Genomic DNA, 27,552 nt, shown 5'->3' with positions numbered 1-27,552 from the left:
CAAAACTTTTGACCTCCTGGATCTAATTTCAATTCTGACTCACTATTCTTGTTTGGCTTTTTTCCCCCTTTGTACAAAATTAACACATGTACTCCGTAAATCATTAAGGAAACACCAATGAGGGTGAGAAGAGAATTAAAATCACTCAAAATCCCACCAGTCAGAAGATAATCCACAGCCAAAATGTTGATGTCTTTCTGTTTAGTCATTTTTCTTTATACACACACACACATACACGCATTTAGGATTATATTAAAGTATTCTTTTATAACCTTTTAAAATATAAGGTGAATATATTTCCATGCCACTAAACATATTTCTATTTAGTAGACATTTAAATAGTTGTATGTTAATTCTATATTTTAGATTCATATAGTTTATGAAATCAATTCCCTCTTGTTGAACAGAGTTAGTTTCATTCTTTCATTCTTTCATTTAGACTCTGTAGACTGTCCTATAAGCCATGAGGTAGAGCTCCAGTACTCCTGCCCGCTTCAGTCCCGGCAGCAGAACACATTCTATGGAAAACACTGGATGTCCTCTGGCACTAGTTTGTCCTTATATACTTACATTTTTCTGTATCATCACTTAGATCTTAAAAAATTGGACAATAACTTGACAGGACCTACTACCACCTCCTGTCAATCTGCCGGCCAAGTCCCTGGGCACTACCACTGCCACCATCACTGAGGGTGCATGCTTTCCCCCCTGCTCCCACTCCAGGTGGTGACAAGGACATGGACTTTGATATTGAGAAGACCACAGGCAGCATTGTCATTGCCAAGCCTCTGGACACAAGGAGGAGGTCGAACTATAACTTGACTGTGGAGGTGACCGATGGGTCCCACACCATTGCCACTCAGGTGAGAAGCCTCCCCAGGGATCCCTGAGCTGAGAGCGGATGGGAGGCCTCCTTGGTTGGGATGAAGCTACGGAGGGCTTGCAGTGGATGTGGTGTATCTCAGAGGGCACTGAATTTGGAATCAAGTTTTTGCCCTCCAGTCTTACCTGATACACTTTCTACTTTGTGCTCTTGGGACAATTCTCGTTTCCACTGTGGATCTCTGTGTAATGAAGGGCTTTGTCTAAATGAGCAGTTTTCAATTTAAGATAGAGTTCTATAGGGGCTACCATGGGTATGAGAGATGATGGTCAGTGGGTTCCTGGATTTCTACTATGGCTTCAGCCTGAATTTTACTTATTTCAGGTGTTGGAATTTCATAAAAAATTTCACTTGAAGAAAAAAGCCCTTTGAACCAGAATTTTGTTTTCTGAAAACCACTAGACTGCATGTTATTTCAAAGCTTTGTGATTTTGAAACCCTATCATTCATTCAACAAATATTTATAGAGTGACAGCTGTGTGCCAGGCACTACACTAGGCCCAGATGATATGGTGAAGAACCAGACAGAAAGACAAGTTCCTAGAGCTTACGGTCTACCTTCTCTCTCATTCTCCTCCCTAGGTCTACATCTTCATGATCGCCAATATTAACCACCATCGGCCTCAGTTTCTGGAGGCTCATTATGAAGTCAGAGTTCCCCAGGACACACTTCCTGGGGTGGAGCTCCTCCGAGTTCAGGCCACAGATCCAGACAAGGGCAAGGGCCTCATCTACACCATACATGGCAGCCAAGACCCGGGAAGTGCCAGTCTCTTCCAGCTGGACCCAAGCAGTGGTGTCCTGGTAACGGTGGGGAAGTTGGACTTGGGCTCGGGCCCCTCCCATCACACGCTGACAGTTATGGTGAGTAACCTGAGAAATCCGGGAAGATGCACTTGCATGTGGATGTGTGGGGGTGCACACACAGAGGCATGCTGAAGGTTCCCTTTCCCCTGATGTGTACGGATGCCCGGGATGATCTGTGACATGAGATGTGATATTTCATAGCCAACCAGAGGCGCCTACCATAAGGGATGTCCTAGAGTAAAGAAGAGGGGAGAGCTGCCAAGGAGGCACATGCAACCCCAGCTTTCTCTGGGCTCACTCCAAATACTCCCCAATAGTTCTCTCCCTGCTCCATGACTGCATGACCACATGGGGGCTGACATCGTGTCGGAGGTGGGAAAGACCAGAGACTGTCCCCCAGCCCCCACAGCAAGCACTGGGGTGAGGAAGTGAGGTGTGCAGGGCACAACATGGAAGAAAGACTCACTTTCAGGGTTCTGTGCCTACGATTTTGTGACCCTGAGAGGGAGCCTCCCTCAACCTACGCCCTGTGTGCCTCATGTGTCTCACTGGGTCTCAGCCCTGACCCGGCGCACTTCTCTCATCTTACACCTGAGGCCCACAGAGGTACAAAAACTTGCTCACCATCATACAGTTCTTTATGATGGAACCAGAATCAAAGCCAGCCTCCCTGGCTCAAGTTGCAGGGTTTTATGTGCTAGTTTATAAATAGCACATAAATATACAATAAAAGCTCTGAAAAATCCTACAGCAAAGAAAACTTTAACTTCATTTAATTCAGTGCCCCCTAAATTTAGTCACCCTTAGAATTTTCTCCCCCCTGCATAACATGTTAACATCTCGAGGAACTAATCGTTTCTGAGACCTAATTTGGACATTACTGTTTCTGTGCTTATTTCTGCCTTTCTCCTAGAGTGGGAGTATCCATGAAAATGGCTAAGCCCAATAATCACTAATTTACAAATTTATTTTTTAAAAAAGAGCATAAATGAGAGCAAAGTTTAAAAGAACACAGAGAGTTACAATTAGATATATTTTCCACCAGCATTCTATTACATTGACCGTGATTTAACCCTTCCTCCTCCCGTTCCATTTGCTGCTCATGGCATTATCCCCTTGGGCCCATAGGTCCGAGACCAGGAGATGCCCATCAAGAGGAACTTTGTGTGGGTGTCCATTTATGTGGAGGATGGAAACCTCCACCCACCCCACTTCACCCAGCTCCACTATGAGGCAAGCGTTCCTGACACCACGGCCCCTGGCACAGAGCTGCTCCAGGTCCGAGCCATGGATGGTGACCGGGGAGCCAATGCTGAGGTCCACTACTCCCTCCTCAAAGGTGAGAGGCTTGGCCATGAGTCCAGAGCGTGAGGGAAGAGTCTCTGGCAATAAGAAAAAGGCCCAGGGCCATGAATTTGCAAGTAGATCAAATGCCAGGTTCTCTAAACTGTGGCAAATACCATTTCTAGAGCATTCTCTGGGATTATAATAACCTAACTTAATGTATTTCTGAAGATGGTAAGGATAAGAGCTAAGGGCCTACTTAAGTTATGGAAGAATTAATATACATATTATATAAATTCACCAATAACCACATTCATAAAGGATGCTTATGAAGTCCATGCAACATTTTAAAATGTAGTACCTGTGCCTTTATGACAGAAAGGACCTATAAATACCTTATAAGATGTATGGCACAGTTTTAGGAATTACATTTAGGAGTAACATTTTCTGTTAAGGCTGTATCATTTTTGTATCTGTTATACGGTTTTCCCCTCTCAAAAATGGGAACAATATTCCCTGTCCCAGAAAGATTTTAAAGATTAAAAGAGAAGATATATGTTAATACATGTTGTAAACTGTAAAATATTATATGAATGCCAAGGGTTTATTGCTATCATTGATAAGTGTTAATTATACATAATCAAAGAAACAAAAAATGACAATATTGAGAATCCAACTAATTATTAATGATAATTATAATGTTTGATAATTCATAATTAATGATATGTAATAATTATTATCTTTTTTTATTTAAAAAAATTTTAAAAAATATTTTATTTATTTATTTGACAGAGAGATCACAAGTAGGCAGAGAGGCAGGCAGAGAGAGAGGAGGAAGCAGGCTCCCTGCTGAGCAGAGAGTCCAATGCGGGACTCGATCCCAGGACCCTGAGATCATGACCTGAGCCGAAGGCAGCGGCTTAACCCACTGAGCCACCCAGGCGCCCCTGTAATAATTATTATCTTTAACAAAGTTTATACTCCATAGAGCTAGATATGTGGAGGGACATAGTGAATGTGACTTGTTTTATGCTCTCACAGAGCATAATGTTCATTTATTGCTTATATACTTCCTAGAAATCAGAACTTTTGCATTTTTTTAAGAAACAGAATTGTTATATCTTGCCATGTGGCAGAAATCTATGCATCACTGAAAAACAGTAATACTAACCCATTAGTTGCTTTCTTTTTGCCATTTATAAAGCACACTCACATCTTTTACCTCATTTTATCTCATGGACAACCCCATTGATGGAGGTACTCTGTGCCACTCAACCCCAAAACCTGACATGGAAGGATCTTCCCACTATAGACTATATGGGGAACAGACGGAGTAGTGTTTTAATTCTCTCCTATAAAAGCCACAACTGAAATAGAGTGGAGTGTGCTTTTCTTCCAAAGCATACATTTCCTTTTTTTGCTTTCAAGACCTTCTGCAGCTCTGGTTCACAGCTTAAGTTGTGACCCCAAAACTGAGTGATCATTAAGTTGCCACTTACAGAGTACTTACTATGTACCCCATGTAAGGTATTTTAGAAAGTAAGTATCTTCCCTATAAACTACATCATAACTAGATCCACGGTAACACGGGATGTAGATGTTTTTCCTGTCCAAGTTTTGTGTGATAGCCTTTTTACTGATCTAGAAAGTATATCTTGAACATGTGGCAAATTTCAGTTTGTCTTGTCTTTTGTTTCAGGGAACAGCGAGGGTTTCTTCAACATTGATGCCCTGCTAGGCACCATCACTCTGGCCCGGAAACTTGATCAGGCAAGTCATGCCCGGTATAGTCTGACAGTCAAGGCAGAAGATCAAGGCTCCCCACAGTGGCATGACCTGGCTACAGTGATCATTAATGTCTACCCCTCAGAGAGCAGTGCCCCCATCTTCTCCAAAGCTGAGTACTTCGTAGAGATCCCCGAATCAATCCCTGTTGGCTCCCCAATCCTCCTTGTATCAGCCACAAGCTCCTCAGAAGTTACCTATGAATTAAGAGAGGGAAACAAGGATGGTGTGTTCTCCATGAACTCGTATTCTGGCCTCATTTCCACCCACAAGAAACTGGACCATGAGAAAATTTCATCTTATCAGCTGAAAATCCGAGGCAGCAATATGGCAGGTGCATTTACTGATGTCATGGCTCTTGTTTACATCATTGATGAAAATGACAATGCTCCCATGTTCTTCAAGTCCATTTTTGTGGGCCAAGTTAGTGAAGCAGCTCCTCTGTACAGCATGGTCATGGATGAAAACAACAACCCCCTTGTGATTCGTGCTTCTGACAGTGATGAAGAAGCTAATTCCTTGTTGGTCTATGAAATTTTGGATCCAGAGGCTTTGAAGTTTTTCAAAATTGATCCCAGCATGGGAACCCTAATCATCATATCAGAGATGGATTATGAGAGCATGCCTTCTTTCCAATTCAGCGTCTACGTCCATGACCAAGGAAACCCTATCTTATTTGCATCCAGGCCTGTCCAGGTCATCATCAATGTCAGAGATGTAAATGACTCTCCTCCCAGGTTCTCAGACCATGTATATGAAGTAGCAGTAGTGAAGCCCATCCATCGGGGTATGGAGCTCCTCATCGTGCGGGCCAGCGATGATGACTCAGAAGTCAATTATAGTATTAAAACTGGCAATGCTGATGAAGCTGTTGCCATCCATTCCATCACAGGTCGTATATCTGTACTGAATCCTGCTTTCCTAGGGGTCTCTAGAGAGCTCACTATCAGGGCTTCTGATGGCCTGTATCAAGATACTGCTCTTGTAAAAATTTTTTTGACACAAGCCCCTAACACAAGTTTACAGTTTGATCAGATTGTTTATAGGGCAACAGTGAAGGAGAATTTACAAGAAAGAAAGGCAGTGGTGATTCTTGGTGCCCAGGGCAATCACTTGAATGACACTCTTTCCTACTTCCTGTTGAATGGCACAGATATGTTTCATATGGTCAAATCAGCAGGTGTGTTGCAGACAAGAGGTATGGTGTTTGACAGAGAAGAGCAGGACACTTATGAGGTGGCAGTGGAATTGAGGGACAATCGGACCCCTCAGCGGGTGGCTCAGGCTCTGGTCAGAGTCTCTGTTGAGGATGTCAATGACAATCCCCCTCAATTTAAGCACCTGCCCTACTACACAATTATCCAAGATGGCACAGAGCCAGGGGATGTCCTCTTTCAGGTGTCTGCCACTGACCAGGACTTGGGGGTAAATGGTGCTGTAACATATGCATTTGCAGAAGATTACACATATTTTCGAATAGACCCTTACCTTGGGGACATATCACTGAAGAAACCTTTTGACTATCAAGCTTTAAATAAGTATCACCTCAAAGTCATTGCTCGGGATGGAGGAACCCCATCCCTCCAGACTGAGGAAGAGGTACTTGTCACCGTGAGAAATAAATCCAACCCACTGTTTCAGAGCCCTTACTACAAAGTGAGAGTGCCTGAAAATATCACACTCTATACGCCAATTCTCCACACCCAGGCCCGAAGTCCAGAGGGACTCCGACTCATTTACAACATTGTGGAGGAAGAGCCCCTGATGCTCTTTACCACTGACTTTAAGACTGGAGTTCTAACAGTAACAGGCCCTTTGGACTATGAGTCTAAGACCAAACATGTGTTCACAGTCAGAGCCACAGACACAGCTTTGGGGTCATTTTCTGAGGCCACGGTGGAGGTTCTGGTGGAGGACATCAATGATAATCCTCCCACTTTTTCTCAATTGGTCTACACTACTTCAATCTCAGAAGGCTTGCCTGCTCAGACTCCTGTGATCCAACTGTTGGCTTCTGACCAGGATTCAGGGAAGAACCGTGATGTCTCCTATCAGATCGTAGAGGATGGTTCAGATATTTCCAAATTCTTCCAGATCAACGGGAGCACAGGGGAGATGTCCACAGTTCAAGAGCTGGATTATGAAACTCAACAACACTTTCATGTGAAGGTCAGGGCCATGGATAGAGGAGACCCCCCACTCACTGGTGAAACTCTTGTGGTTGTTAATGTATCTGACATCAATGATAACCCCCCAGAATTCAGGCAACCTCAGTATGAAGCCAATGTCAGTGAGCTGGCAACCTGTGGACACCTGGTTCTTAAAGTTCAAGCTCTTGACCCTGACAGCAGGGACACCTCCCATCTGGAGTACCTGATTCTTTCTGGCAATCAGGACAGGCATTTCTCCATTAACAGCTCATCAGGAATAATTTCTATGTTTAACCTTTGCAAAAAGAACCTGGACTCTTCTTACAATTTGAGGGTAGGTGCTTCTGATGGGGTCTTTCAGGCAACTGTGCCAGTGTATATCAACACTACAAATGCCAACAAGTACAGCCCAGAGTTCCAGCAGCATGTTTATGAGGCAGAATTAGCAGAGAATGCAAAGGTGGGAACAAAGGTGATTGAGTTGCTAGCCATAGATAAAGACAGTGGTCCCTATGGTACTGTAGATTATACCATCATCAATAAACTAGCAGGTGAGAAGTTTTCTATAAACCCCAATGGCCAGATCACCACTCTGCAGAAACTGGATCGGGAAAATTCAACAGAGAGAGTTATTGCTATTAAAGTCATGGCTCAGGATGGAGGAGGAAGAGTGGCCTTCTGCACTGTAAAGATCATCCTGACAGATGAAAATGACAACCCTCCACAATTTAAAGCATCTGAGTACACAGTGTCCATTCAGTCCAATGTCAGTAAAGATTCCCCAGTTATTCAGGTGTTGGCCTACGATGCAGATGAGGGTCAGAATGCAGATGTCACCTACTCAGTGGACTCAGTGGAGGATTTGGATGAAGAAGTCATTGAAGTCAACCCAACTACTGGTATTGTCAAGGTGAAGGAGAGCTTGGTGGGATTGGAAAATCGTGCCTTTGACTTAAAAATCAAAGCCCAAGATGGGGGCCCTCCTCACTGGAACTCTTTGGTCCTGCTACGACTTCAGGTGGTTCCTAATGAAGTATCCTTGCCCAAATTTTCTGAACCTCTGTATACTTTCTCTGCATCTGAAGATCTTCCAGAAGGGTCTGAAATTGGTTCTGTTAAAGCAATGGCTGCTCAAGATCCAGTCATCTATAGTCTAGTGCAGGGTACTACACCAGAAAGCAACAAGGATGGTGTCTTCTCCTTGGACCGAAACACAGGAGTTCTAAAGGTGAGAAAGGCCATGGACTATGAGTCCACCAAATGGTACCAGATTGATTTAATGGCACATTGTCCCCATAATGATACTCACTTGGTTTCCTTGGTCTCTGTCAATATCCAAGTGAAAGATGTCAATGATAACAGGCCTATATTTGAGGCTGATCCCTATAAGGCTGTTCTCACTGAGAATATGCCAGTGGGGACCTCAGTCATTCAAGTGACTGCCAATGACGAGGACACTGGCAGTGATGGCCAGGTGAGCTACAGGCTTCCAGTGGACCCTGGTAGCAATATCCATGAGCTCTTTGCCATTGACAGTGAGACTGGCTGGATCACCACACTCCAGGAACTTGACTGTGAGACCCACCAGAACTACCGTTTTTATGTGGTGGCCTATGACCATGGAAGGACCATCCAGCTATCTTCTCAGGTTCTTGTTGAAGTCTCCATTACAGATGAGAATGACAACGCTCCCCAATTTGCTTCTGAAGACTACAGAGGATCTGTGGTTGAGAACAATGAACCTGGTGAACTTGTGGTCACTCTTAAAACCTTGGATGCTGATATCTCTGAGCAGAACAGACAGGTCACCTGCTATATCACAGGTAAGGATAACTGTCTTGGAATGGAAGCACTGGAGTACTTTGAAAAAAGTATAGTAGGAGGTGCCCTAAGACATGGATTCAAGTCCTGGCTCTGTCACCTATTAGCGATGTGACCTTGCATAGATCAATTAACCTTCCAGGACCTCAGTTGCTTCATCTATAGACTTTGCATCCCTGTTCTCATTCACCTTACGAGGATGCTTGTAAGATCTAACTTGAAAAAGCTCTTGAGAGCCTCCTATAAATTGGAAAGTGTTTTATAGAGAGAATTTCTTATTTCTTTAGACAGAGTAGACAGAATAGAAGGGAGATACTGTAAACGGTCTCAGCTTCTAGGGGATGGAGAAGACATCAGTAATGGTGTGATCCATGAAAACTCTGTCAGTTGACATTTTTGTGGAGTGTATTCCACCTAGAGCAAGTTGTGGATACTAGAAACACTCCTTAAGTCAATCACAAGACTTAAGTGTTAGAGTAAAAACCCTTCCATAGATATGATTCCAGCTAAATCCTTCATTTCACACACAGATAGGGGCAGAAACTCAACCAAGGTCACACTCCAGGCTTGAGTCAGGTCTGTGATTAAAACCACACCCTGTGAACTATTTTTCCCAGTGGATACTTACTGCAAACCTAAATTACCTCAGCCCCTGTCCAGTGGCTGAACCAGCTAGCCAGTGGCCAAAAAAGACTTTCTTTACTTCTCTCTCTCTCTCTCTTTAAAAAGATTTTATTTATTTATTTGTCAGAGAGAGAGAGAGAGAGAGAAAGAGAGAGCATAAGCTGGGGCAGAGGGAGAAGAAGAATCCCACTGCACAGGGAGCCCAATGCCAGACTCAATCCCAGGTGGTATCATGACCTGAGCCGAGGGCAGGCACCCATGCATCCTAGGAGTTTCTTTACTTCTCAGTGTCCCTTTCCTCCTATCCCGGGTGCCATGTCATCCCATCCCTATAGACGTGGCTCCATCTGCTATCACATCTCTCTGACTGGAAATTAAGAACGTAAAGTTCCAACCAAGAATCATAGGCTCTTATAGAAACAGATCCTGGAACAGTGTCATTAGAAATATGGAAATTTAGGGAAATAGAATCTTATAACATCAGACTATGAAAAACACGAAGTCTTAACATCTCTGAGTAATAGAATAAATGTCAGTAGATCACCAATTCCTGGAATAGTTGAGTCTTAGAACTCTGGAATCTTGGAATCTCATAAATCCATCTCCTCTATCAGTGATTGGGGTCAAGGAAAGATGAGTCAGAAGCAAACCTAGTGATCCATGGGAACCTCCACTTAGTCAGTGTCCTCATTGGTAAAAGAAAACCTCAGAGAGCTTAGTTTTGTTGATCACTTCCCATTCCTCTATTGTTGAACAGATACTAGATATAAGAAGGTTTTTGTATAAAATTGAAATATGCTTCTTTTTTAACTTCCCCCAGTCTTCCCAAAGCACAAAAAAAATAAGAAACCTGTACCTCAGCTACATATTTTAGAGTGGTGCTTCTCACAGTGATAATCCCACTTAATAGGCCTTTGAAGTCAGAAGAACCTCTCTAACACCAAATAACTGACTCAATATAGAACTGTGGGTCTCTAGTTAAGGGAGGAAATTTTTGTCTTTCCTAGAAATCCTAAAAAAAAAAATTGTCATGTGGGCAGCCACCTAAGGCACAAGGCCTGGTACATTCCTATTCCTTGACTTCTGAAAGCTCTGTCCATATTTTTAGAGGGAGATCCGTTGGGCCAGTTTGGCATCAGCCAAGCTGGAGATGAATGGAGGATTTTCTCAAGGAAGAGCCTGGACCGTGAACACACTGCCAAGTACTTGCTCAGAATCACAGCTTCCGATGGCAAGTTCCAGGCTTCAGTCCTTGTAGAGATCTTCGTCCTGGACATCAATGATAACAGCCCACAATGCTCACAGGTGAGAGCCTTGTGAAGGTGAGGTGACATTAGAGGCAAAGAAGCTGGAGTGAAGGCCAAAAGGAAGGAGGAAGACTCAGGGGACTATCTCTGAGGCTGGGCATCACTGATCAGTCCTTGCTTCTCCTCAGCTAGCCTCAGACTAGTGTCCTAGGCAGGGTGCATTCTGGGTAATTCCATCCCTTCCTCCCTGGCAAAGGGATGTCACCAAGCTCTTTAGAACTTTTGGTTCATACTTCTACCCCTACACTCCCGTCAAAAGTCACTCTCCGCAAAATATATCCAGAAAAGTAACTTTTTTTAAAAAAAGATTTTATTTATTTATTTGACAGGCAGAGATAGAGAGGAGGAAGCAGGCTCTCCACTGAGCAGAGAGCCCGACACAGGGCTCGATCCCAGGGCCCTGGGATCATGACCTGAGCTGAAGGCAGAGGCTTTAACCTACTGAGCCACCCAGACGCCCCCAGAAAAGTAACTTCTTCATTCTCCAAACAGTTTGCTGTGCCCAGTGGGAAAATCCCTCCACCACTCAGCTTGGGCTCATTATCAAATACATCCAAAGATAACTGCCCTCAGAGACACCTCACACTGCCCCCATGCCCATATTATGCATATCCCCACATCTACATGGGTGATAGAGACCACCACAGATGCCCTACTTGAGGTTATATGTATACACAAACATGCAGACAGGACAGTTACATTTTTGCTGAGGACTTCATTTAATTCAACCTTAAATTTCCTGTGAAAACAAATGTTGAATGGTGGTGGTAGTGTGTGTCTGTGTGTGTTAGGGAAGGAACTGTGTTCTTAGAGGACATAAATAAGCAATCATTGTCCTATAGCTTTGTGTTTAAACATATTTTTTAAAAAATACAGTAGATAGTTTTTAACTTTGGGGGATTTGCATTACCTCAAAGTTTTCAGATAAAGTTAAACTATTAACATTTTACTTTTATAACATTTTAAGTTACAATAATTGAAATTTACATTAAAAAATCTAGCCATTTAGTATATATACATAAATGCAAACTTACAGATACTCACCCATACACAAAGGATCATCTACAACTCTATATATACATGTAAATACCTATACATATATACAGCCAGATACATAATATACCTATAGACCCACAACATTCATCCATCTGTATACCCAGCCATACATGGAAATATATGTATGTAACTCCCACAAACATACTTACACATGTATTTGCATATATATACTTCACTTATTTGCACACATGTAAGTAATACAGACCTTGTAACAAAAAACATACACATGTTCCATCACATTTTCTTCCTCTGTCTTTTACACTCTAACCACATAAAATCATAGTAGGAAAAGAGAACCTATGTTATCAGGATGCATGGAAAATGCCTTTGCAGGATCCAAGATGACCACCTTCTGGGTGGTCTCAGAAGGGCAGCCCTTTTGGGGAGGATGGTGGCCACACTTTCTTCCTCTTTCCCTTAGACAGCCTTACAACCAGCCTGCATCCTCCCCATGCTGGAGGAGGCCAGGATCAAGCCCACCCTGGCCTTCCCACAGGTGGTCAACAGCAGCTTGCAGAGTCCATCTCTACAGCCCACTCAGGCCCATCTCTACAGCCCACTCAGGCCCAAAGCCTCCATCCAGAGCACTTACAGAGGTTCATGTTCACCTATCCCCTGTAGTGGGGGAAACCAGTTTGCTTGGAGCCTGTCCCCAGAGACAGCAGCTATAGAAACACTGGGCTTCCAGGGAGCTCCAGCCTCTCCCCTGTGCGACACCACCTGCTATGAAGGCACCTACAGTGGAGGGAGGGTGGGACAGGCCCTGAGGGCCATGGGGGTCCACACCTGATTCAAATGGCCAAGAGTCTGTCTTGTGATATGGACAGGGGGTGAGCATAACAGCATGGCCTTACCACAGAGACGAGAATGCTTGGCCTGGAGTGAGTAGCTTGATCCGACACCTTCCAGAATACTTCAAATCAGGACCATCTCAACCTCATCCAGAAGTCTCGAAGGGCCCCTGTGGAGTAGGTGGTAGCAGGTCCTTCTAGCTCCAACTGTGGGTTTTCATTGGTGGAATTCTCACTCATTCTGTCTTTTCTGACTAGTCCTCTTGTCATCCTGCTTCTTGCTTTTAATCTCCATTTCCTTGCATTTTTCAACTTATTCTGTTTCACCCCTGCCCTGATTCTCTCTTTCCCGCTTCCCCATCTTGCTTTCTGATCTCTCTCAGCTTCTGTCTCCCCTGTCACTCTGCCTCTCTCTTGATCTAGGTGTATCTTCCATAATCTCCATCTTCTTTTTCTTCCATTTCCAGCTTCTCTATACTGGCAAAATCAGTGAAGATATATCTCCAGGACACTTCATTCTGAAAGTTTCTGCAACAGACTTGGATTCTGATACCAATGCGCAGATTACATATTCTCTGCATGGTCCCGGGGCAGATGAATTTAAGCTGGATCCTCATACAGGTGGGTTTCCTGAGCTGTAGGATCAAACTAAGAACTTATTTAATTAATATCAGTGCCCAATACCATGCTAGGTTCCTTAGAGGAGAAATAGAAATTCACCTGTCCATCCATCCATCCATCCACCCACCCATCCTTCCATCCATTCACTCAGCAAACATATTGGCAGCATGTGCCAAGCATTGCACTAGATGGTGGGGACATAATCAACAGACAGATAAGATCTGGGTCTTGTGGGAAAGGCAGTTATTGAATCAGTGGTTTGAAATGTGCCGAGTTAAGAAAAAAATGCAGGATGCTAAGGGAGCGTGTGACAGGAGTGAGGAGGGGTGCTTGGGAGCAGACTTAAGGGAGTGGTAGGGATGGATGCTCAAGGCAGAAGGATAATTTATACAAGAACTTTATTTTAGGAAAGAGTGCATACATCTGAGGTCATGATGGAAGACAAGAAACTTGTACACAGAGGGGCAGAGAGAGGCCAAAGGTGGGGATGGTGGGAGTGAAAATCCCTCCTTTAGAGCCACTAGAGGATTTGGGCAAATGAGCTTCATGGTCAAGGACATGATCTCAAGAGGCATATGTTGCAGACCTCAATGTATTATTGTAAAAATCCCAAGAGATGAAGTATACAGAAGTCCTGAGCAGGTCTGGCACATTATAATAGCTCAGTAGATATGGTTGCCATTGTCATTATTGTTAGAGGGCAAAGCACAGAGCTTTGGAAGCAGAGAGCCCTGCAGGGTAGACCACCAATCCTGGGAGAGGTTGGGCTGTGAGAGTCTGGTGGAGAAGACAGGGTGAGGTCTGCTTCCTTTGGAAGAGCAACCCCACAGTGGAATCCCTGTCCAGATGCTATGGGGGAGCGTGTGGGGACAGGCAGGACAGAAGGCCCAGGTCACAGAGGACTAGCTGCTGAACTTGGCTTAGAACCAGTAGTTCAAAGGATGGCTTAGAGATTCCTGAGCAGGGAGGTGGTAGGTGAGGAGTGTCCCAGGAAGCTGTCTGGATAGATAGAAGACAATATTGTGCTTTTTCATTCCAGCATGGGCATGCTGAGTCACCCCAGGAAGGTTACCTAATCTCTCTCTGCTGCTGTTTGTTCAGCTGCAGGATGATTGGTGGAGTCTTGAAAAAAAAATGCTGGGTGGTTTTTCTCAATGTGGAAATAATACACGCTCATTGTATAAAAATTCAAATGCTGTAGGCATATATTATGTAGAAATTGGAAAGTCTATATGATAACAGCCCCCCCCCCCAAAGATAAACACTTTAGAATACCATTTTGTGGCTTGCTTTTTTTTTTTTTTTCCATATAGCAACAACTTGGAGGTAATAACAAGGCATTACATAAAACTCTATCATAATTCCTTCTAGGCTGCACAGTATTTTACTGTATGGCTAAATCATGATCTATTCAGCCAGTTCCTTTTTGAAAGACATACATAGTATTTTCAGTATGCTGCTATCATAAACAATGCTGGAGAGAATATCTTTATATATACATTTTTATCCTTGGGTTGACTATTCCACTGGATATGTAATTGTGAACCAAAGGATAAACACATTTTATGTGTTGTCAGAAATTGCTTCCTTGCCCTTTAAAAATGTCGTGCCTCTTTGTAGCTTGTTGGTGAGGAATTAGGGAGGTAGACAGATGTGGGACTGAACTTCTTTCCTAACTACTGTAGGCAGGACTGACCCCTTTATGTCACGGAGTAACAAAACCCTGTGTGCCTCTGGTTGTCTTGCATAGATACCTAGAAGGCAAGTGCTAGAGTAATGTGCCCCAGGGAAAGCTCACCTGCTGTCGTTTCTCTGGCCAGGGGAGCTGACCACCCTTACAGCCCTGGACCGAGAGAAGAAGGATATGTATAGCCTTGTTGCCAGGGCGACAGATGGAGGTGGCCAATCATGCCAGGCGGATGTGATCCTCCATGTGGAGGATGTGAATGACAACGCCCCCCATTTCTTCCCCAGCCACTGTGCTGTGGCTGTCTTCGACAACACCACGGTTAAGACTCCCGTAGCTGTGGTGTTGGCCCGGGATCCTGACCAAGGTGAGGAGGAGGATTGGAGGCTGTTCACTCACAGGGTCACGTGGGGTGAGGGTTTGACTGTGTGTTGCTCTGGGATGTAGCAAGGACTCTGCCTCCTTACTGAGTCCATGAACACTCACAAGAGGAAAATGTTTGCCACATTTTCCTAAGCCACATACCTAAGTGCTTGGTGACAAAAGATTTGGGCAATGTTTTGAGGCCTGTGCAGGGCCTTTCAGCCTCATTGTTTCTCACTGGCTCTCAGGCCTGGAGCCCTTTCAATTCTGCCATTTACACTCAGAACATTTTAAATGCAAACATCCAGTCTGAAATACACCAGTTGGAACTATTCAACTCTAATTAATTTGCCACAAGAAAGGAATTTTGGGCACAAAGTCTAGTAAGCCTATTAAATTCCTTGATCCATTTTCTATACAATAAAGTGGAATCATTCTCAGTATTTTACATTTGCATTGTAATGACGTTATTTGCACTTGAGTTAATTCCTTTTCTTTAGAATTTACAAGGCAAATTAGATTCATGCACAACTATTTATTCTATACATACCAATTATAATTTCTGCCACCATGAAGCATTTTGTGTGTGTGCATATATATGTGTATATATATTTATGTCTATATACAGTGCATATGTCCAATTTTCTTGAGTTTTAGCTTGGCATTGAAGGAGATGGGAGATTTGGGGAGGGAGGTAGGGGCTCAAGAGGGGGAAAATAGAGTAGAGGCATCGAATGGCTACAAGGCCCTAGAGTGCTCACTAGCTGGTACTTGTACACTTTCAGGGACAGGAATCTCCTTAGTTCCTAGGCAACTACTCTACTCTACTCACTTTCTATGGTACCCCCCCTGCCCCCACCCTTCCTAGCAGCTCCCTACCAACCTTTGTGGTACATCAGAGAATTATCAAGTGCTACCTATTTTGAGTTGGCACCCATCAGTCCTGGTCTGGCCCTCTGTAGTCACACCCATCTCCTAGACTTCTGCCCACGAGAGCCCTTCCAAGGCCGGGAGGTGGTGATTATCTGCTCCAGCCCCAAGCTTTCCTTTCTGGTTGAAGGAGACCTAGTTTTTTCAATTACATGCTGCTTCTCACGCCCTCTTTCCAGGGCACATCCTGTGGCCTTGTATCAGTTTACTATTAACCCTTCAAAACTGTTATCATTCTAATCCAGAGATTCCACCCAGATATTCCAAATGCGGACTGACCAGAAGCTCCCCCTCTCTAGAAAAATTATGGTCTCTCCAGAAAAATGTACATATGGGGAAAATGCATGGTATGCGCTTTTAATTTATGTAAATTCCACTATTGTAATAGCCAGTTCCTGCCACCATTCCATTAAAAGGGTGTGTGCCCCTACGTGTGTGTGAGATGTGAGACCCTCAGGCTCAGGGCACGCACTCCTCCCACTGGGTGAGGATCTCACGGCTGAGTAGTCAGTACTGGTGTTCTTCCTACACAATGGCCCCTACTGCTTCATCTAGTACACAACCAGAGAACATAATAGACTCTGAGCCAGAGGTGAAGAAACACTGCGTGTTTTGATTTGCTAAGAACTTTTCATGGGTATGTGTGTTTCCTTAACTTTTATTTTGACATAATTATAGACTCATAGGAAGTTGCGAAAAGAGTACTGAGAGGCCCCTGTACCTGCCTCTCCAGCTTCCCCCAGTGGTGGCATTTTAGCTGTTGTAGCAAATTGGTACTGGGGCATTCCTGGTAACTGGATTATAAGCCTTACTCAGATTTCACCTGTTTTTATATGCACTCATTTGAACGTGTGCATGTGAGCACATGTCTTTGTGTGTATAGTTCTATTCAGTCTTATCCCACATAGAATGTCGTGTAACCACCACCTCCATCAAGACATAGAATTGTTCTATCACAGCCAAGGAACTTGCTCTAGATGGCTTTGACCTTGCACAATTTTCACTTTATAAGCTGGCCTTGGACTCTAAAATCCACATAAACATTTTCAGATAATTTTATAGGTTTGCAGATACCCCACCCCCAAGAACCTTTCTATGAAGCTTGAGCCCCCCTCCCCCCAGTAAAGAATCTTCCACTGAGAGATTCTCACTCTTTTTTTTTTTTTAGTAATTATTTTTATTAATATGTAATGTATTATTTGCCCCAGGGGAGAGATTCTCACTCTTAACACAGCCTGAGCATGTTAGCCTCTATGGGGACCCTCTGCACCAGGCCTTCCTGTGGGTAGAAAGTTCACTGCAGATGGGGCCAGAGGAGGGTCTCTCAGTATGAACTGTACCCTTGGTCTCCCCAACAGGTGCCAATGCCCAGGTGGTTTACTCTCTGACGGACTCTGCTGAAGGCCATTTTTCCATTGAAGCCACCACGGGTGTGATTCGGCTGGAGAAGCCACTACGGGTCAGGCCACAGGAAGCACTGGAGCTCACTGTCCGTGCCTCTGACCTGGGAACCCCGATACCACTATCCACTTTGGGCACAGTCACTGTCTCAGTGGTAGGCCTTGATGACTATCTGCCGGTGTTCCTGAACACTGAGCATAGTGTGCAGGTGCCCGAGGACGCCCAGCTTGGCACAGAGGTGCTGCAGCTGGCCACCCTCACTCGCCCCAGTGCCGAGAAGACCAGCTACCGTGTGGTCAGTGGGAACGAGCAGGGGAGGTTCCGCCTGGATGCCCTCACAGGTGAGCCAGTGCCAAGGCAGCCCCACCCCCTACATGTACCTGCACACACAGGGTCTTGGGGAACACTGTCTTCTTCACACGTGGGGTATGTGTGCTCCATACAGACCCTCCCAGGACAAAACTTCTTTGGTTCTTTCTTCATTATGCATCTCTCCAGGTCCCAAGTCCCTCTTCCACTCTGGGACCAGCTTATGCGGGGACACCCCTTATTCCTCCATGTCCCCACCCAGGATGCTTGACAACCCACTCTCTTCCTACACTTTGTAGCTTCATGGTCCCAGCTCAGGATCAGCCCCTGGAGGCTGAGCCCACTTTCTGTCCTTGGATGACCAAGCACTTGCTGGAATCTGGGGCGTAAGCTTCCCAGGGCAGGGCTACCTGCTTCCCTCCTACAGCCCTCCCCAAATATCACCCCCCCACCACCGACTCTCCCCTTATTCTCATGAAGAGAACTAGAAAACGGTCTCTTCTTTCTTCCTAACCACAGAAGAGTCTAAGACAGACTCACAGAACCTCATGGAAGGGCCTCAGAGTCTTCCCAGGTCAGATTCCCCCTCACAGCACCCTTGCAATGGTACTCTACCTCCTAGAGCAGCTGTCTTATCATTGAGCAGTATTTTTGAATGGTTGTACTATGGAGATTTTAAACATATAAAAAATAGAGAGAACAGTGTAATGAACCCCACATTCCCATCACCCAGCTTTGGTAATTGGGTAACGTGTGCCCATTTGATTTCACATTTGCCCTTTGCCACCACGCCCATGCATACATATTGCATTTGGTTGATAGGCAGTATTTTAAGTCTCTTTTAATCTCTAACATTTTCCTTTCCCTCTCTATTTCCCCCACCATCTAACTAATGAAACTTGGGTCATGTGTTGGGCAGAATTTTTTCTATTTTTGGATTGACTAGTAGCTGTATCTTTTTGATGTCATATATCTCTCTAGCCCCTATATTTCTCATAAATGACATCTGATTTTTTTTTAATTGTGTCTTTTTTTTTTTTTAAAGATTTTATTTATTTGTCAGAGAGAGCGAGCGAGAGCGAGCACAGGCAGACAGAGTGGAAGGCAGAGTCAGACGGAGAAGCAGGCTCCCTGCGGAGCAAGGAGCCTGATATGGGACTTGATCCCAGGACGCTGGGATCATGACCTGAGCCGAAGGCAGCTGCTTAACCAACTGAGCCACCCAGGCATCCCATGACATCTGATTTTAAGACCTTGATCAGGTTCAAGCTTAATTTTGTGGCAATAGTAGATGATAGATGATGCTGGGCTGTACTTGGCACTGTTAGGAGGCATATAATAATTAATTATGTAATTAATTTTGGTTTTCCTGAGGTTAAGATTGACAATGAGCCTGACCCATTCATTACAGAGTTCTTCGTCAGCTGTCCTTCCAATGGTTTTAGCAACCTTACGTGATCATTTCCTAGGTAAATTATTTCATTAGGACCAGCAAAATGGCGATCTTCTGATTTTATCATTCCTCATTCATTTACTAACTAGAATTTTCTCATAAGGAAGCATTTTCTACCATTAAATATTTGGTTATCCAGAAACAGTATGATAAATCCTTCTTCTTTTCCAAATTTCAGAGAAATAAATCTATGCTCTAGCAGTTCATTGAACAATTTTGGGTATTACAAAACTTTATAATATAAGTTCTGTCATTTACTAGGCAGGTGAACTTGAGAGCATCAGTTGACTCACCTAGAAAATGGGAACCATCGTTGTTCCTACTCTACAGAATTAATATTGATCTACATGAGAAAGATTTAGCATTACAGATTAAAATGAGATTTCAATGAAATAGAGATAAATGAGGGAAACACTGCTGTCGAGAATGACAATAACGAACATGAGAGGAGATGGAGGGGGAGGGGTGAGGAAGGTAATGAGGAAACAAAACAAAGACGGTGAGGTAAGAGATGAAAGATGAGATGATGGAGGAGATGAAGGACGAGATGATGGATATGACGGAGGAGAAAGAGGAGATGACGGAGGAAATGATAAGAGTAGATGATGGAAGAGAGGAAGGAGATGATGGAGGACTTGGTGGAGATGATGGAAATGGTGGAGGAGAAAATGGAAGAGATTGTGAAGGAGATAGAAGAGATCTGTCTCCCAACCGTGTCCCTCTCCTTGGGTTTGACCCAAGACACCTCAGATCTCTGTCTTTTCATTGCTCCCATCATCTCTTGTTTCCTCAGGGATCCTGTATGTCAACAAGAGCCTGGATTTTGAGACAAGCTCCAAGTTCTTCCTATCCATAGAATGCAGCCGGAAAGGCTCTTCCTCCCTCAGTGACATGACCACAATCGTGGTCAACATCACTGATGTCAATGAACACCGACCCAGATTCCCCCAGGATCTGTACAGCACGAGGGTCTTAGAGAATGCCATCATGGGTGACGTTGTGCTCACAGTAAGGACATGGAACTTTCCCCTTTGGGGGGGCATGGACTTGGGTGGATTCTCCCCACCCTGATATCTATGAGTATGGGTTAATTGATTAATTTATACACTATAGATTTAACTCTGACTTGCATTACTTGCAGCCACTTGGCCAAGCTGTTTCTCATGACAGAGGGTCTCAGGGCTATGTTTGATAAGGTCTAGATCAGGTAACTGATAGATCGGGACATAGGAGAGACCCCAGAGAATTACCAGAGGCTTCAAGGTCTGGGAAGGGCCTGGAGTATTAGTGTGTGTATAGGGGCAGGAGCACCAACTAACACCTCTTTGCATGTAAACGTGTAAATGCTCCCCTACTACATAGAGTGAAACCAAACTCTGTATGCCCATATTCAAGATTCTCTATGACCCCTCTTTATTCTGCTTTCTGGTCTTATCTCCTTTCACTCTCTGACATGCATCCTATGCTCCAACCACACAAGATGTATCTTTCCCTAAACAGCCTCTGTACTCATGCCTGAAATGGCTCCATTCCCAGAAGCTCTCTTTATCCTTCTGAGACTTATGAATGCTTTTCTAATCTCCCCAGGTAGAATTTATCCCTGTGTTCTCCGTACTGTCATAAAGCTGATGATACTTTGCCCCAAATTAGAATTACCCATAAAATTAGACATTAAACTTCCTGTGGGTATATTCACTTTGGCACATCCCTCACTTCTTAGCTCAGGACCTAGCACCCCATCAGTATGAGTGAAGGAGTAAATTAATGAACCATGGCATGCTGAAATCTATACTAGAATATAAAATTAAGAGATTCCTTTGGTAGGGATGACTGTGGTCCAGGGACTTCCAGCCCAGTGGCAGTCATTGGCGTAGGGACATATCTGCCCCCTTACACTCCCAGGGGCGATTTTCCTTTCTGGTCCCTCTTGCCCTACATTCACAACTACACTCCCACTGCTGCAGGTGTCAGCAACTGATGAAGATGGACCTGCAAATAGTGCCATCACCTACAGCCTGGTAGGAGGGAACCAGCTGGGACACTTTGCAGTCCACCCCAAGAAGGGGGAGCTACAGGTGGCCAAGGCCCTGGATTGGGAACAGGTGAGTCATGTGGGAGGGGCCCAATCTGAGCTTCTGTGAGGAGAGAGATGGCCCCAGTGCAGGTTCAGATGATGAACTGTGGTCAACACACCTTGCTGATTTCTCCAGACTTATCTTCAGTGCCTCAAACTTGTTTTCTCTGTGTGGTCTCTATGGCCTGTGAGGCCAGAAGCAGGAGAGAGACTAAGTGACCCTTAACCTTCACTGGAGGAGCCCAGGCTAGCTTCTTAGTGTTAACCAGGAATCATTAGATCATTATAATAAATTATCATTTGTTGAGCGCCTGCTCTGTGCCAGGAACTTTGCTAAGTGCTTTATTACATTATGCCATTTGGTTCTTAAAATAATCCTAGGAGGTGGGTCCTGATAGCCTCACAGATGTTTAGTCACCTTCCCAGGTTCTCACAGCTGGTAAGTGGTGGAACTGGAAATCAGACTTATTTCTTCTTGACTCCAAAACCTGGACCCTAAAATAGCATGGGTGGCTAATGGAGGTGGGCATAGGGGAGTGTCTCCATCTTATTTTTCTGAAAACATTAGTGATGAGTCATGGGGCAGAACTGAGAGGTCTTATTGCTAACTCTTCACTGGCACCTTGCTTTAGATTTCTAGCTATTCCCTGAGGCTCCGAGCCACAGACAGCGGGCGGCCCCCACTGCATGAAGACATAGACATTGCTATCCAAGTGGTTGATGTCAATGATAACCCACCAAGATTCTTCCAGCTCAACTACAGCACCTCTGTCCAGGTATGCTTGAGGTTCCAAAGACATCCTGAAGACTTCCTCCTTCATTTCTTTCCTAGTGGAGGGTGCTCACTGCTGGTATCAGTCTACCCAAACAGTTGCTGTGACCTTGCCACTAATATCCCTAATGGCAACACAGCCTGCTAAAGGGGACTGTGCATTACAGAATTAAAAATAATCAGACACTGTGCTAGGCACTTCCATCCATTACCTCATTTGTGACCCACACAGCTACATGAAGCAGGTAGTAGAATAGTCCCCTTCTTATCTGTGGTTTTGCTTTCTGTGGTTTCAGTCAGGCTAATCCCCAGTCAACCACAGTCCAGAAGTTTGATCCCCCTCTGAGGTATTCTCAGAAGGTCAATAGTAGCCTAATGTACATCACATATTCTTTTTGCCTCTGTCATGTATCTCATTTTATCTCATCACATAGGCATCTTACCATCCTCACATTATCACAGGAAGAATAGGGGAGTACAGTTACTTTGAGAGAGGGAGACCACATTCACGTCACTTTTATTATATTATATTGTTATAATTTACTATTTTATCATTAGTTATTACTGTTGATCTCTTACTGTGCCTAATTGATAAAGTTTTTAAAATTTATTTATTTTCAGAAAAACAGTATTCATTATTTTTTCACCACACCCAGTGCTCCATGCAATCCGTGAGATAAATTAAACTTTATCATTGAGATGTATGTATAGAAAAAGCAGTATAAATGATATGATACTATCCATGGTTTCAGGCATCCACTGGGGGTCTTAGAATATATCCTTGTGGATAAGGGGGCCTACTCTGCCCACATCATAGTTTTTTTTAAATGGAGATACAGAAATGTACCATAGCTAGAATGTGGCAAACTTAGGACTTAAACCCAGGCGATTTTCCAAATCCCTATTTTCACCATAAAACGGTTTACAAATGGGATCTGGGGAAGGCCTAGGGCTTCAATGGGAATTGTGACCATAAGAGGTAAGGGAGGTAAGGAAGTGGATAGGAAGGAAGAATCCTGAGTCCTGCTAGGTATTAGCTACAGTCACTCCACTTATACTTTTTGTATATTAGAAGTATTAGTTAGGGTGCATTGACTGCCAATAACAGAATATCTGACTAAAATGTCACTAATAATAAGGGCTTATTATTTCACATAACAAAAGATGTGATGGTGGGAGGTTCTATTCCAGAACTGGTTATCTCAGCGGAAAAATGGAATCATAGCTTTGGGCTAGCTTCTTTGAAATTCCCTCACCTTCTTTCTCCTGGTTACAAAGTGGCTGCGCAGCTCCAGCATTACATCCTCGTCTAGCATCTTCGAAGGCAATCAGAAAAGGACTCCCCTCTCCTCCGGATCTGTTTGTATCAAAGAAGAAAGCTTCTCAGAACCCTCAGCTGGTTGACTTCTCCAGTGACCAGAATCAGATTACATGATCACAATCAAACCAAAAACTGGCACAGGGAATCAGATTTTATAACTGACTTAGACCAATCATAGTTCATCTCTCTCCATTTTGGGGAGGGGGTAGGGAGTGGGAGAGAGCATGAGTAGGGTTGGGCAGAGATAGAGAGAGAATCTTAAGCAGGCTCCATGCCCAGTGAACTGAGCCTCAGGCAGGACTCAATCTCACAACCCTGAGATCATGACCTGAACTGAAATCAAGAGTCAGACACTTAACCAGCTTCAGCCTCTCAGGTGCCCCAGTCCATCTCTTTTTAATAAGGGCATGGAGCACTGGGTGTGGTACATAAACAATGAATTTTGGAACACTGAAGAAAAATAAAATTAAATAAAATTTTTAAGGAAAGAAAGAAAAAAAAAAAAAAACAAGGGCATATCTTTTCTGAGTATATTGCCATCCTACACCTGAATAAAAGTCGGGTTTGTAAGAAAGGGAGGAAGGAATGTTTGTTGGGTAGACATCCATTAGTTTCTGTCTATAAGGTTCTGTTTGTCGATAGGATTTTGTTGCAAAAAAGGCAGTTAACAACCATTGTGTTATAGATACTAAATTCCCATGTTATAGAACAGAGACTTTTCTTACTTGAACGCTTACTCATTTTTAAATTTTCTCATTCAATTGGGTGTTCCATTGGTCCTCTAAGCAGGAAATCATTTATAGGTGTTTTGTTGACCCTATGAATCACAAAACTTGTACGTGGATCCCCATGCACTAGTTTATATACATGAATCCTCAGCTATGTGACCTTGAGCAAGTCCCTTTTATAGGAGAAAGGGACTATAAGGACCCTTCCTGCCTTAATGGGTTTTGTTTCTAAGATCCAGCACTGCCCTCAGGAAGCTCCCGTCCAGATTGGTGAAGCCAACAACTAATTCACAGGTTGGCAGAATGAATGAGTGATAGCTTGAGGTCCAGACATATCCTGAGAATAGCCGGAGTGCTGACAACTCGTCCCAGATGAAGGCATCCAGAAAGATACAAAAGGAAGGACTGGAACTCATTTTGCTCTTTGATTTTCTGGCACTCTCTATCTTAGGAGAACTCACCCCATGGAAGCAAAGTCCTACAGCTGATCCTGAGTGACCCAGACTCCCCAGAGAATGGTCCCCCCTACTCATTCCAAATCACCAAGGGGAATGATGGCTCTGCCTTTAGAGTGACCCCTGATGGATGGCTGGTGACCACTATGGGCCTGAGCAGGAGAGTCCAGGAATGGTATCAGCTTCAGATCAAGGTGAGAGCTGTGTTGGGCCACTGGTGGTGACTATGGGGACAGTAGTGTGCTGGCGAAAGCACTGCCAGTACTTCTACTATTAGGGGGAAATGTATAGAGTTCTTACTAGGTGCTGGGCACTAGGCTAAGTGCTTCACATGCATTATTGCATTAAATCCTCACAACAGGTTTTAGGGTGGGTAGAGTTACCACCCCTGCTTTAAAGATGTGGCAACTGAGGCACAGGGAGGTTGAGTGACTGGCTTAAAGTAATACTACCAATAAGTGGCAGAGGTGGGTTGCTTCAGACCAAATATTCTGATCCTAGAGCCTAAGCTCCGAATTCCCGCACAGCTTCCAGGCAGAACAACACTCTCACCCTGGCTCTAACTCCTTGAGATTGGCCAGGAAAGCTCTCTGAATCTCACAAGAACTGCTGTGGGGTCCAAATTGGAGAAGATATATACGTGTTTAAGGTGTTATGGTGGTGCTGCAAAGGGTAGAGTGAGAATAGCGAAAAGGGAAGTGTCAAGATGGTAGTTAATCATTTCTTCTTCTTTTCATTCCCTCAAAATCCCTTCCTAAATCTCAAGTCCTTGTGGACCCTGTTATTCTGTGAACTTTTCTGTGATATAGCATCCTTTTCAGGATGATATATCCATCCATTCACCCAGCTGGCCAGTCAGTGATTTGCTAAACCTTTCAACAAATATTGAGCACCCATCCTGTGCCAGGCCCTATGCCCGCTGCTAGTGTTACAGCAAGGGGAAAGGAGGGGTTGATCCCTGTCCCTGGGGGCTTTTGATTCTAGTCATGGAGATAAACAGTAAATGAATGAAGAAAGAAAGTGCCTTGAAAAGCACAGAGGAGACATATTCAGAGGGCGACTGCCCTCATGAGGAAGGGACATTTGAGCTGGGACCAGAGAGGAGCCAGTCATGTTGAAAATGGGCAGGAGAATGTTGCAAGCTGGAACAAGATAAGCCAGCTCTTGAGTTGGGAAGGAGCTTGAAGTGACCTGAGATGGGGCCAATTTGGTCAGCATAGTGATCTTACTGGGAATAAAGCTGAAGAGATGGGTTGGGTAGATCATGGAGTCCTCTTGGCTTGGGTGACCATACTACTTGAGGTCCAAACTGTGATGCACTTGAGAGGGAAAGAAGCCCTAAAAGTAGTTAATTGGCGATCACTGAGCCACAACAGGGTCAATCAGTGAAAATCAAGACTGATCTGGGCAAACCAGGATGTACAGCCATCCTAATTATAAGCCTTCATAATACTTTTAGCATTACTTCCAATTCCAGCTGGAAAGAGTGGTGCGGAAACCTTGAGCTGATAACAAAGATGCAAGAAGTGGACAGACTAGGGACAAGCTCTGCACGGAAATAAACAGGAGTCAGTGATAGACTGGATACGGGGAGAGAGAGAAGAATCAGGGGTGACTCCCAGGTTTCCTGGGAGTGAAGACTGGGCCGTGGGGCCATTGCTGAGGCCAGAAATATGGTGCGGTGGGGGAAGGACAGGTTTATGAGTAAAATGAGGACTCTGTTTTGCACTTTTAGGTGCCCATGAGACACTGACGTGGAGGTGTCCGGTAGGTAGTTGGGAATGGGAGTCTGCAGCTCAGAGGACAGGTGTGGGCTAATGTAGAGAGTTTTCAAAGCTAAGGGCATGGACATAATTGCCTTCCAAGCAATGACCTCTGTCTCCTGACCCAGACAATCACAGTAATTATCTGCCTCACATCCTCTTGCACTTTTCTTGTACTTATGCTTTCATTCATTAGGAGGCACTAGAGGCCAGCAAAGAAACAGATTATGGACACAGGTTCAGATTCTACTCTGGCCTTACCTGCTCTATGACCTTGGGCGAGTTACTTGACCTCTAAGCCTCAGTCATAGTTTTTGTAAATGGAAGACTTCCTGGTATCTATCTCATAAGAAAGGTTAGGGTTAGGGTTAAGGTTGATAAGCTATCTCAGATCACGCATCAGAAGCATTAGAAGTGACCAGCATACAGTCTGCGCTCAGTTGATGCCAGCTGTATGTTATGCTTAGCAGCAGTATTAATTACTGTTGTTGCTATTCATATCCCACTGGTGTTACACACAAATCCCAGCACTGGGTGTAATTTCACAACTTGTTCACCCACTCAAAGCACTAGAATACAAGTGAACAAGATATTAGGTATAGAGAAAGTTGTGGAGACTCCTCGTGACAGCTGTGAAAGAGATAAAGTCACTGAATGAAACTTTGTCCTTGCTAATCAGGACAGAAAGTTGCAAGGATGTTTGGCAAAATATGAAAGGAAAAGGCATTTTCAATTTACATTCTTTTCCTTGTGCAACTGTGGTCATAGCATGGCCTTGTTAGAACTTTCAGTGGCTTTCCATGGCTCTGACATAAAACCCAACCAAGTCAGCCCATCAGTGATGGGGTGGCCTCCCTTGTGCCCCTGCCTGGTCCTCAGCCCTGCCCACTTGCTCCAGCAGCCAGGGCCCTTCTGCCCTATCGAGCTCACTGTGTTCTTTCTACTCTAGGGCTTGACACTTGCTGTTCCCTTTGTCACCTCCTCTCCTCAACTCTTCTCATCCCTTAGGACTCAGTTCAAGTGTCACATTCTCCTCAAGTGTTATGACTTCCCTCCTAACCAATCTGAGTACGGAAGCTCTCACTCTTCAGATCTCTGTCTCATGCTCCATTTTCCTCCTTTACAGCACTTTATCCATGTCTGACATTGTCTTGTTTATTTTTAGTA

General features: G+C 44.3%; 1 protein-coding gene across 1 annotated transcript in view; it reads left to right on the top strand.

Annotated features, from left to right (window-relative positions):
• Nucleotides 1–27,552, top strand: part of FAT2 (FAT atypical cadherin 2) — a 77,736-nt gene that overhangs the window by 33,937 nt on the left and 16,247 nt on the right. The window contains exons 7-18 of the mRNA XM_059417194.1: nt 724–863; nt 1,466–1,747; nt 2,819–3,029; nt 4,674–8,732; nt 10,463–10,659; nt 12,976–13,129; nt 14,950–15,183; nt 17,468–17,851; nt 20,066–20,280; nt 21,237–21,374; nt 21,979–22,122; nt 24,619–24,816. Coding sequence (XP_059273177.1) covers nt 724–863; nt 1,466–1,747; nt 2,819–3,029; nt 4,674–8,732; nt 10,463–10,659; nt 12,976–13,129; nt 14,950–15,183; nt 17,468–17,851; nt 20,066–20,280; nt 21,237–21,374; nt 21,979–22,122; nt 24,619–24,816 — 6,356 coding nt within the window. The remainder of the gene's footprint in view (nt 1–723; nt 864–1,465; nt 1,748–2,818; nt 3,030–4,673; nt 8,733–10,462; nt 10,660–12,975; nt 13,130–14,949; nt 15,184–17,467; nt 17,852–20,065; nt 20,281–21,236; nt 21,375–21,978; nt 22,123–24,618; nt 24,817–27,552) is intronic.

The sequence above is a fragment of the Mustela nigripes genome, chromosome 12 (genome assembly GCF_022355385.1).
Source record: "Mustela nigripes isolate SB6536 chromosome 12, MUSNIG.SB6536, whole genome shotgun sequence".
Taxonomy (NCBI): Eukaryota; Metazoa; Chordata; class Mammalia; order Carnivora; family Mustelidae; genus Mustela; species Mustela nigripes.
This window is presented reverse-complemented; position numbering and strand designations above follow the sequence as displayed.